General features: G+C 38.6%; 1 protein-coding gene across 1 annotated transcript in view; it reads right to left on the reverse strand.

Annotated features, from left to right (window-relative positions):
• MYO19 (myosin XIX) overlaps positions 1-12,891 on the reverse strand; it is an 87,604-nt gene that overhangs the window by 17,048 nt on the left and 57,665 nt on the right. The window contains exons 18-19 of the mRNA XM_082244793.1: positions 5,705-5,814; positions 1,945-2,093 (exon numbers count right to left, since the gene is read on the reverse strand). Coding sequence (XP_082100919.1) covers positions 1,945-2,093; positions 5,705-5,814 — 259 coding nt within the window. The remainder of the gene's footprint in view (positions 1-1,944; positions 2,094-5,704; positions 5,815-12,891) is intronic.

Genomic DNA, 12,891 nt, shown 5'->3' on the forward strand with positions numbered 1-12,891 from the left:
ATCTCTAAGGAACATATAAAATTCACAATGTGAATCAGTGGTATATATTCATGGGCAGAAAACAAAAAGGAGGAACATTTTTTTCTGATATAGACCCTGCTGTCTTCAGTGGAAATCAGACTCCGTTATTTTTTAAGCTTTGTTTATAGATGATCAGATGTAACTATCCGTAAATGTGTTTTGCTTGCCAATTGATTCCTACTGTGAGCTAAAAGTGGGTTTTGATTAGCAATAGGTAATGCACTGTGGAAAGTTAGGTGTTCAGCAGGATTGACCCTGTCAAAAAAGTCCAGCCATAACTGCCTATATTAGTGAATTTTTGATATTGAGCTTTAAGAAATTATTTGATTAACCTCTTCAAAACCAAAATCAAGAGAATGGTATAGAGCACAGAGGACACTCAAATGATATCTATTTATGACAGGTCAAGCCAATTTCTGGCAAACTTGCCCCCACTGGCAATTACAAAATCACAACTGTTCAGCTAAAACAAGAACATGTACCTGGTCTTTCCTGGAGGGGAAAGAAACTTAAGATATTATATGGTGAGGGTAAGAGGACTAGGGCCACACACACAACCTTTCCAAGAGGAGAAAGACACTTTGGATGTTACATGGTGAGGTTAGAAAGACTAGGGTCATATATATATATATATATATATATATATATATATATATATATATATATATATAACCTTTCCTAGGAGGTAAAACACTTTTATACACTGGGTTAAGATGAGAAAAAAATTACCATGACTCCTAAAGCAGCAGATTGGTATTGCATGATCTTTCTAAGGCCTCATGCACACTGAGCATTTGCGCAGTGTTTGCTTAAAAAAAGCACACGGTAAAAGATGCATACTGCACATGCATTTACGCATGTTCGAATGTTAATGCATTCTACCAGCCAGAATATTTGTTTATTAAAAGCATTAGATAGCATTAATGTTCAAATGCACTTTTTTTTTCTGCTCAAAAGCTCCTCTCCTGAACGTGCGTGTGATGTTTTTTTTTTTTCTTCCTATAAAAACAGACTTTTCTAATTCGCCTATAAACGTCTAGGACAAATAACATAGGACAACATAAAAGGTGCATGTACTGGCAGAAGAAAAACAAGCCAAAGTGGTAAACTGTTTTTTAAGCCCAGTGTGCATGAGACCCGAGTCTTTGGCCTCAACTAAGGTAAAAAACACTGGGGGACTGAATTACCCTTTGGCCTTTAATATCTTCTTTGAAAAGATTTTTCTGTAATATTCCATGCCTTTGCCATATCACACAAGCATTAGGAGAGATGTTTTGCCTAATATCTTTCTACTTTACAACCCTCTATCAAAGAGGCACAAGGATCTTTTGATTTTTATTGGCAATTGTGGTTAGGTGGAACTGAGAACAATTGATTTATTATGGTTCTGGAGTTTCAGAGGGGTAGAGGAAACCAACAAGCCTACTTAAAGATGTGTTGGATTTTAATGACAAGAAAAATCCTAGCACCATTGTACTGGAATTCTCCTGACCTGGCTGCTAGTAAATATAATAAAAATATTGTATAAAAAAAAAAGGTGTCCATTTATTAAGCAGAGATAAAACTACGATCGTAACTATCACGGCTTATCTCCACTGTGCAGTGGTTTATTAAGCTGTGATGAGGAGTGGAGATGATGTTCTCCCCTTCTTATCTCAGCTCATTGAGAAGCTGAAAGTGGTTCCTATACAAACAGCAAGTTTAATAAAAGGTGCAAAGTAAGCACCTCACTGGCTGTTTGTGTAACTTATCTCCCTCCTTGCTTCTCCACCTCAGAGGTGTTGATAGCAGGGAGAGAAGTGGGAAATGGTTATGATGTGAGGAGGAAACAGGTGAATTAGGTCTCTCTCTCTCTCATCTTGGTTTATTAAATGTACACCAAAGTTTATAACAATAAAAAAAAAAAAAAAGTTAGTTTCTTACCACTGTATGTGTCAGGAACACTTTTGTAGTACCACAGTGGGCTAGTGTGTTGGTTGATGTAGTGTCTACATATAATTTTGGCAAAGCAGCTTCCAGGATCTTTTGTGAATTAATTTGCAATTCGTTGCTCCCCTCCTCTAAATCAGGACCTGAAAGAAGCAGAGACCATCTAAGTACTGTATCTTTATATGCTTACTTCTCAGTTTCTGGTGGGACATACGTGAATTGTTTCTTTTGTAAAGCATTTAGCCATTTCAAATCAAACATGGTTAAAGGAAACCTATATTGAGAAATTATAGAGACTGCCATTGCTTACTTCTCTTGTGAAAGGCTAATTTCCTGGCTGTCATGCTGGCTTAGTACATTCTAAATCACTTATTAGAACAAGTATGCAGATTACAAGTACCAATTTCATTCAGATTTTTTCTGACCCGTAGACCTGTTCCAAGTCAGTGTTTTGGAAGCTACTGGAATTTAATAGAAATGGGTTTTGGATCCGAGGAGGTCTGAATTTTTGAGCCATTTTTGAGCCATCACATTGAGCCATCACTGTGGCAAATAGGCTGCTCATACACCATGTCTGCCCTCTACCAAGTTGAGGTGACCTTGGGTTAAACTTGAGGTGTCAAAGGAAGTGGATTGCCAAAAAAGGTAAATCAGGGAGTCAAGTTAAGTGCAATCAAATCACATTTATTAATAGGTCATATACAAAACATTTCAAAGGTTACAGAATCCTGCTTTTTCAGGGATAACATGTAAAATTGCCCATCTGCATTCACACGTTAGCCCTGATTGCCCTGATAAATACAATTGTTTTCACTTGACCAATTAATCTTTCTGGTACTCCTTCTCTTTTGACACTTCAGAACGTACTGAAAACTGAGGCAGCCAGGAAGCTAGTGTTTTAAGAAAGAGGTTTGCAAGGAATGCGCCACATTACTCTCAGTACCAAAAGGTACTTAGCAAGTTTGTGACCCAAAAATACAGGCTGCTCATCTGGAGGGCAATCGTATGAACATTCCAAAGCCTATTTTTTAAATGTATTTTTTATTTTTAATCTGGCCTGATTTATTTGGGTTATTGTACAAAACTAGTCCTAACACTTTTTTTACACTGTATAAACCAATTAGTGCATGTACTGTACACAGCAAATCATTCACAATGTAAATAGTATAGTGTATTTAATGTGTAGAGCAACATACATTTACGATGTATATATTGGGTTGGTAGGTACCTCAAGCCAAGTTATGGTGGGACACATACTTTTGCCCTATAGAGATCAAAACCAACCCCATACATTTACGATGCAACATTGTCAACATAAGTGAGTGTTTTTCAGATGTGTTCCAGTGTCTACTGCATACTATAATAAATACAATGCTGAAAATAGAATATGCTATGGTAAAATAGATAGGAAAAAACCCAAATCCTGTAAGGCAAGCCAAAGATTTACCTCAACTTCATGTCATTTTAAAAAGGCTTGATCCACTCAGGAGGTACACAGGATAGTAACTAGTAAGAGAAGCAGGAACAAAAGAAAATGAAAACAGTAAAGAGAAAGTGACAGAAGACAGTATGATAAGAGAAGTAAAGTCATGAGCATGCAGATTTTACTTTCCGTGTTCGTTGTTTTCGATGCACTAAATAAAGTCATTTGTATCTGGTACAAGACTACCATGTTACAAAAACTGTGTTAGATTTAATACAGAAAAGCATGAATTACATAGGTGTAAGCTCTAAAGATAATGTTTAATTAAACCACAATGCGTTTAAAACTGAAGACCGATATAGAAGTGCCATTTAGTATAGTTCGGTTATCATTAAATTGTATGTCAAGCCAAAATCCTTAATTATAGTTTTGGATAGCGTGGGAAACCCTTGTTGGTTTTTTACTGTTGTTTGAAGCTCAGAGAGATGTAACCTCACTTCCTGTCCTAACGACAAGGTTTTACCAGACAGGAATTAAGGGAAAAAAGGGCACAGACAGAAATAAAAATCTGACAGGGGTTCTTGCCTTTCCCTACTTTACAAAAGGAAAAAACTTTTTTTTCTGTATTGTGGTTGGTGAAGTACTGACTTGCGATCTGTTAAAAACATTGTCAGCAGAACAGAAAATGACAGTATGTTGTAAATCTCTCAAATGGAGCCCCAGATAGCAGTATGAATCTACATGGGTTCCAATTCTTCCCCACTCTATTCAAAACTTCAAAAAAAAAAAAAAGTTTTGGCTGAACACTTTAAAAGAACTATATGCATCTTAAAATTTATAAAGATACGAGTTCCCAAATGTGTCTTATATCCGTTTCCTAAAACTTCTTGCACAGCAAATCTCAGGGAACCCTCATTACCTTGGAAACCCATAGTTATAAGACTTGATTGAGCTGAAAAATAAGAAAAAGCATTTAAAGCTGCAGTTTACTTATTTTTGGCTCCAGCTTTATGCAAGTTGATTACATTTATACAGGAGGGCAGCTTTCACTTACTTTTTACATTTTGTATGTATTTTTATTAGAAAGTTTTTACAGGTTACAATACACAATACATGGTATAGTATTCAGTTTAGAAATCAATCAATACAAGGTTGAGTTAAAGTGATATTAAAAGGCTTTTTTTTTTTTTTTTTTTTAGAACAAAGAAAACTAAACAAGCATGTTATACTTACCTGCTCTGTGCAACGGTTCTACAGAGAGCAGCCTCAATCCTCAACTACTCGGGTCCTCCTCCCTGCTGAGTGCACCTACAGTAAGCCGCACTCTGTGTTCATAAAAACACACAGAACAGGGTTCGGCCCCCGCCTCACTGGCTGTGATTCACACCAGCGGGAGTGGCTCCTGCTGCTGTGTCTCAGCCAATGAGGTGGCAGAACTGGAAGAGCAGTCGCTCTCATGCACATCACTGGATCAGGATCAAGCAAGGGATGGGGGGGGGCAGCAGGGGGAGATGCATACTGAAGATTTTTTACCTTTGTGCATAGAATGCATGAAGGTAAAAAACCTTCAGGCTTTACAACGATTTTAAAGAAAGCCACATACAATATGCACAAGGTTATTAAAGTATCCAACATGAAACATGGTGTTCAAAATGCAAGTAGTACTGGCATTATCCTGGTGCCATGGAGCTATGGTCTTGAAGAGAGTTTTTTTTTTCTTTTTTAGGTGAATGTTTTCCTGACTTATTCACTAAGGAAGTGCACAATACAGTGCAAACGTTACCAAATGCAGTTAAAGTGGAACATCATTCTCTCAGTCAACATTGACTAATTTTAATCCTTATGTTGCTAGCATTAGTAAATAGATAGGAAAGTATATCATATTTTCTAGTTTTAAATGTCTTTTTTTAAATTTCTTAAGTTACTTCCTGATTTCCATGCCAAGGCAAATAATGTCATACATCCCAGTAGTCTTTAGGAGGGGTTCTCTCAGCTAAGTACAACCTCCTGTCTGCATGCCTGACATAAAGCCAGATGTACTCCAGGAAGTAAATGCTACATAAATCATCTGTCCTCTGGCAAGAAATGCTAGGGGAACATTCTCAAAGTTATTTCTCAGCAAAATGGATGGAGACATAGATGGATGTGGGAGTTTGCTTTGAATAATAAAAATGAATTAGAGTTTTTGGTTTGTGGTGCTCAGATACAGTGTAGTTCCGCTTTAAGATAGAATGGCGTTGGTTGCTACAATTTTCCCTTTGTCAGTGTTCTCTAATACTTTACTGCATAAGTCTACCTGACAAACAATTGCATTTTAGTGTGTAATATTACCTCGCCTTTTCTTAGCAGGTGAAAGGCCATTAACGTGGTTCTGCATTTCTGTCCTGTGTTGACTGGGTGCCACCAAACCATAGCGCTCCACAAAACTTTGGAAAGAAATCCTTAGAAAGGAGATTTGTAATAGAATTGTTATTAAATATTTGTGTATTACAATTTCTAAGTATAGTATAAACTGTAGCATAGAGATCTTCTTAGAAAGACAACCACCGCATTGTTGACAACCATCATTTGTCAAAATTAAATGAAATCCTTCTCCATGACTTGGACTATTTTGCCCTTTTATATGTATAAATTCTCTAGCTGTCTCCACACCAATAACAGTATTAACATTCTTCTCTGCATCCATTCCTCTACAAATGCTGGCCTTGTTAAAGCCACTTAAGCATTGAAATATTTTATTTATAATGTTCAGTACTAAAATAAAAGTAAAGATTTTTAAGCAGGTAAATTTGAACTAATCAAGCAAGACAATCTAGATATTCCAACTCATCAGATAGGCTTCACCACGCTGGGCGGAACTCTCCGTCAGAACGAGCAGATGCCGGAGAGTGACAGGAGTGCGAGATGTGAAGGTTTTTACACTGGAGTCCTTAACTGTGAAGCCAATGTTCATCTGTTTTAAATGTAAGTGCATTTTATTTGTGCTGCTAATAAATTGTGAAACATACTACACTATTAGTGATATCTATCTACGGTATCTCACAAAAGTAAATACACCCCTCACATTTTTGTAAATATTTTATTATATTTTTTCATGTGACAACACTAAAGAAATGACACTTTGCTACAATGTAAAAGTACTGAGTGTACAGCTTGTATAACAGTGTAAATTTGATGTCCCTTCAAAATAACTCAACACACCCCCATTAATGTGTAAAAGGCTGGCAACAAAAGTGATTACACCCCTAAATGACAATGTCCAAATTGGGCCCAAAGTGTCAATATTTTGTGTGGCCACCACTATTTTCCAGCACTGCCTTAACCCTCTTGGGCATGGAGTTCACCAGAGCTTCACAAGTTGCCACTGCAGTCCTCTTCCACTCCTCCATGACGACGTCACAGAGCTGGTGGATGTTAGAGACCTTGCGATCCTACACCCTTCGTTTGAGGATTCCCCACAGATGCTCAATAGGGTTTAGGTCTGGAGACATGCTTGGCCAGTCCATCAACTTTACCCTCATTTTCTTTAGCAAGGCAGTGGTCATCTTGGAGGTGTGTTTGGGGTCATTATGTTCGAATACTGCCCTGCGGCTCAGTCTCTGAAGGGCAGGGATCATGCTCTGTTTCAATATGTCACAGTACATGTTGGCATTCATGGCTCCCTCAAACTGTAGCTCCCCAGTGTCAGCAGCACTCATGCAGCCCCAGACCATGACACTCCTACCACCATGCTTGACTGTAGACAAGACACACTTGTCTTTGTACTCCTCACCTGGTTGCCACCACACATGCTTGACACTATCTGAACCAAATACGTTTATCTTTGTCTCATCAGACCACAGGACATGGTTCCAGTAATTCATGTTCTTAGTCTGCTTGTCTTCAGCAAACTGTTTGCGAGCTTTCTTGTGCATTATCTTTAGAAGAGGCTTCCTTCTAGGGTGACAGCCATGCAGACCAATTTGATGCAGTGTGGTCTGAGCGCTGACAGGCTGATCCCCCACCCCTTCAATCTCTGCAGCAATGCTGGCAGCACTCATGTCTATTTCCCAAAGACAACCTCTGGATAGGACGCTAAGCACGTGCACTCAACTTATTTGGTCGACCATGACGAGGCCGGTTTTGAGTGGAATCTGTCCTGTTAAACCACTGTATGGTCTCGGCCACAGTGCTGCAGCTCAATTTCAGGGTCTTGGCAATCCTCTTATAGCCTAGGCCATTTTTATGTAGAGCAAAAAAAATTTTTTCAGATCCTCAGAGTTCTTCGCCATGAGGTGCCGTGTTGAGCTTCCAGTGACCAGTATGAGAGAGTGAGAGCGATAAACACCAACATATAACATGCCTGTTCCCCATTCACACCTGAGACCTTGTAACACTAAAGAGTCACATAACACCAGGGAGGGAAAATGGCTAATTGGGCCCAATATGAACATTTTCACTTAGGGGTGTACTCATTTTTGTTGCCAGGGGGTTTAGACATTAATGGCTGTGTGTTGAGTCATTTTGAGGGGACACACAATTTACACTGTTATACAAGCTGTACACTCACTACTTTACATTGTAGCAAAGTGTCATTTCGTCAGTGTTGTCACATGAAAAGATATAATAAAATATTTACAAAAATTTGGAGGGGTGTACTCACTTTTGCGAGATACTGTATCTCTACTGTGGAGAAAAAAATGTATGCTTGATTTAAGCCTCTTAAAGTGATTTTCTTTTTTTCCCCATTAAATAACAAACCTAACTTATTTGTACTATTGCATATTGTTCAATAGTTTCGGCTTACTGGAAGGGGAGTTGTTTGATAGATTTACACTGGTGAATGGCAGATGGACTTTGCTTTCACACACAGGATTTCACCATGTTTTGAAGTTGATAGTATAAGGGAAAATCACTGGATTGAAATATTGTATCATATGAGAACTTTGAGGTTTTATACCACTAAAAATTAGTGGGATTAATGCAGAAATGTTTTGGTACTGTGGGGAGGTTAATATTTTCTGAACATTTTTAAAGATAACTAAGAAAAGCACTACACACTATATTTTGTCCTGACACCTTTCAACAAAAAGATCCCTTTGATGCTTTGTAAGCTCATTGCAGACCATGTTTTTTGCTGTAAAAGGCAACTGAATAAAAGTCAGAAAAATCCTACTAGAACAGCCAAACTTTATATGGACTTAATCCTAGTCACTTTCATTGATAACAGCCATGTACTGACTACTATTTAAAGGGTAACTCCACTTTTGAGGGGGAAAAAAAATAGTAAAAAAAAAAAAGTAATAAATTATATAGCGTATACAATTGCGACTTAAGAAATATTGTAATTAAATGCTATTAAAAATTACATTTCCTTTTCAATCTGCTGCGCTGTAATTTTCTGTAAAATGCAATGCAATATGGCTACCTGGAGGTGTTCTGTACACAGATCGTATACAGAACGCCCCCAGACACAACATTTCCTGCTTGTGTGATTGGCTCACTGACTTTCCCAAAAGTCTACACTAAAATACAAGCAACCCCTGTAACAAAAATGTAATTTTTGGTGATATACTCCCAATAGGAAATCACGTCTAAAAAGGGATGCAGGCCCAGAAATTTTCCTCATTAGAGGACTGCAGGCGCAGCAGCTGATTGACAATTATGAAACCACTCCCATTAGATTCACTTACCACACTGACAAAAACACACAAGGATTTCTTCAGAATAATAAAAAGGTAGGAATCTGTAACAAAGTTTGTTGAAATCATTGTAATGTACATAGATGACACAGAGGGGAATGTTTTTTTCTCAACAAAAGTGGAGTTACTCTTTAACATCAGTTTAAATGTGATGCTTTAGAACACAGCTATATCCCCAATTATGGGAGTGTGTTTACACCTATGCAACCACATTACTTTTTTTTTTTTCGCCTCTAAACAATATCAGTATGCTTTTAAATTGATTTGCACAGATTGTAGGTCACATTAAAATCTGTAAATTTGCTGCCCCCTCAAAATAACTCAACACACACCCATTAATGTCTAATCAGCTGGCAACAAAAGTGAGTACACCCCTAAGTAACAATGTCCAAATTGGGCCCAATGAGCCATTTTCCCTCCCTGGTGTCATGTGACTCGTTAGTGTTACAAGGTCTCAGGTGTGAATGGGGAGCAGGTGTGTTAAATTTGGGGTTATTGCTCTCACTCTCTCATAATGGTCACTGTAAGTTCAACATGGCACCTCATGGCAAAGAACTCTGAGGATCTGAAAAAAAAAAAAAGCCTGTCAGTTCTCAGACCATATCCTGCACACTGCATCAAATTGGTCTGCATGGCTGTGGTCCAATAAGGCAGTCTCTTCTAAAGATGATGCACAAGAAAGCCCGCAAACAGTTTGCTGAAGACAAGCAGACTAAGGACATGGATTATTCGAACCATGTCATATGGTCTGATGAGACCAAGATAACCTTATTTGGTTCAGATGTGTCAAGTATGATGGTGGGATGGTCATGGTCTGGGGCTGCCGGCACTGGGGAGCTAGTTGTTCATTGAGGGAACCTTGAATGCCAACATGTACTTTGACATACTGAAGCTGAGCATGATCCCCCTCCCTTCGGAGACTGGGCCGCAGGGCAGTATTCCAATGACCCCATAATCCCTATTGAGCATCTGTGGGGCATACTCAAATGGAGGAGGAGCGCAAGGTCTCCAACATCCACCAGCTCCGTGATGTCATCATGGAGGAGTGTAAGAGGACTGCAGTGGCAACCTGTGAAGCTCTGGTGAACTTCATGCCCAAGAGGGTTAAGGCAGTGCTGGAAAATAATGGTGGCCACACAAAATATTGACACTTTGGGCCCAATTTGGACATTTCCACTTAGGGGTGTACTCACTTTTGTTGCCAGCGGTTTAGACAATAATGGCTGTGTGTTGAGTTATTTTGAGGGGACAGCAAATTTACACTGTTATACAAGCTGTACACTCAGTACTTTACATTGTAGCAAAGTGTCATTTCTTCAGAGTTGTCACATGAAAAGATATAATAAAATATTTACAAAATGTGAGGGGTGTACTCACTTTTGTGAGATACTGTATATATTAGTGATCGACCGATATCGTTTTTTCATTGCCGATACGGATATTTTGGTCATCACATATCGTATTGGCCGATATTTTCGTACATTTAAAAAATGTTTTTATTTCTTTACTTCACAGGTACTCATGTGGAGGGACCTAGGGACCCCAAACCCCTACTCTGCACTTAAAAGCATTCAAAACGCCAAGTTTGGCTGTTTTGAATGCTGTCATTTTTTTTTAATCTGGCGCCAGTACCCGGAAGTGATGTCATGACATCACTTCCGGGTTTTTGCATGGAGACCAGTCCCCTTCCGCTCCTTGTAATGACAGCCGAGCGGCTTCTCAGCCGCATCGGTTGTCATTATAAGACAGCTGACTGTCGGCTATGGACGCAGGTACCGGGGTGATGACTCTAGCTGCAGGCATCACTCCAGTACATTCACTTTTCGAAATATCGCAATATCGGTAACCTCGTGGGCAGATTCCGATATATCGGGGAAAGTGCTTATCGGCCCTTGATATATCGGCTTTGCCGATAAATCGGTCGATCCCTAATATACAGCAGCAAGAAAAAGTATGTGAACCCTTTGGAATGATATGGATTGCTGCAGAAATTGGTCATAAAATGTGATCTGATCATTCATCCAAGTCACAACAATAGACAATCACAGTTTGCTTAAACTAATAACTCACAAAGAATGAAATGTTGCCATGTTTTTATTGAACACACCATGTAAACAGTCACAGTGCAGGTGGAAAACGTATGTGAACCCCTAGACTAATGACATCTCCAAGAGCTAATTGGAGTGAGATGTCAGCCAACTGGAGTCCAATCAATGAGATGACATTGGAGGTTTTGGTTACAGCTGCCCTGCCCTATAAAAAACACACATAAGTTCTGGGTTTGCTTTTAACAAGAAGCATTGCCTGATGTGAATGATGCCTCGCACAAAAGAGCTCTCAGAAGACCTACGATTAAGAATTGTTGACTTGCATAAAGCTCGAAAGGGTTATAAAAGTATCTCCAAAAGCCTTACTGTTCATCAGTCCACGGTAAGACAAATGGTCTATAGATGGAGAAAGTTCAGCCATGCTGCTACTATCCCTAGGAGTGGCCGTCCTGTAAAGAGGACTGCAAAAAGGTTTGCTGCACGTTTACAGTTTGCACAAGAGCACCTGGATGTTCCACAGCAGTACTGGCAAAATATTCTGTGGAAAGATGAAACCAAAGTTGATTTGTTGGAAGAAACACACAACACTATGTGTGGCAAAAAAGAGGCACAGCACACCAACATCAAAACCTCATCCCGACTGTGAAGTATGGTGGTGGGGGCATTATGGTTTGGGGATGCTTTGCTGCGTCAGGGCCTGGACAGATTGCTATCATCAAAGGAAAAATTAATTCCCAAGTTTAATCAAGACATTTTGCAGGAGAACTTAAGGCCATCTGTCTACCAGCTGAAGCTCAACAGAAGATGGTTGTTGCAACAGGGCAATGACCCAAAGCATAGAAGTAAATCAACAACAGAATGGCTTAAACAGAAGAAAATACGCCTTCTGAAGTGGCCCAGTCAGAGTCCTGACCTCAACCCTATTGAGATGCTGTGGCATGACCTCAAGAAAGCGATTCACACCAGACATCCCAAGAATATTGCTGAACTGAAACAGTTCTGTAAAGAGGAATGGTCAAGAATTACTCCTGACCATTGTGCACGTCTGATCTGCAACTACAGGAAACGTTTGGTTGAAGTTATTGCTGCCAAAGGTCGTTCAACCAGTTATTAAATCCAAGGGTTCACATACTTTTTCCACCTGCACTGTGAATGTTTACATGGTGTGTTCAATAAAAACATGGCAACATTTCATTCTTTGTGTGTTATTAGTTTAAGCAGACTGTGATTGTCTATTGTTGTGACTTAGATGATTATCAGATCACATTTTATGACCGATTTGTGCAGAAATCCATATCATTCTAAAGGGTTCACATACTTTTTCTTGCAGCTGTGTGTATATATTTATATATATATATATATATATATATATATATATATATATATATATATATATATATATATATACACACACACACACATACACATACACACACAGTGATATATTTCAAGCATTTCTTCTTTTAAATTTTGATGATTTTGGCTTACAGGTAGTGAAAACTCAAAATTCTGTATCTCAGAAAACTAGAATATTACATAAAACCAATAAAAAATAAAAAAAAAAAAGATTTTTAATACCGAAATGTTGGCTTACTGAAAAGTATGTCCAAGTATGCACTTAATACTTGGTGTTAAACAACCCCCAAATTACCCCTTTTTGGAAAGTAGATACTTCAAGCAATTTGCTGAGAGGCATGTTGAGTCCATGGAAAATTTCACCACAAGTTTTGGGAACATGACCATTTTGTTTTTTTTTGTTTTTTTACACAAAGTTGTCACTAAATGATAT

Source organism: Pelophylax lessonae (genome assembly GCF_965119305.1).
Source record: "Pelophylax lessonae genome assembly, chromosome: 2".
NCBI classification, from domain to species: Eukaryota; Metazoa; Chordata; class Amphibia; order Anura; family Ranidae; genus Pelophylax; species Pelophylax lessonae.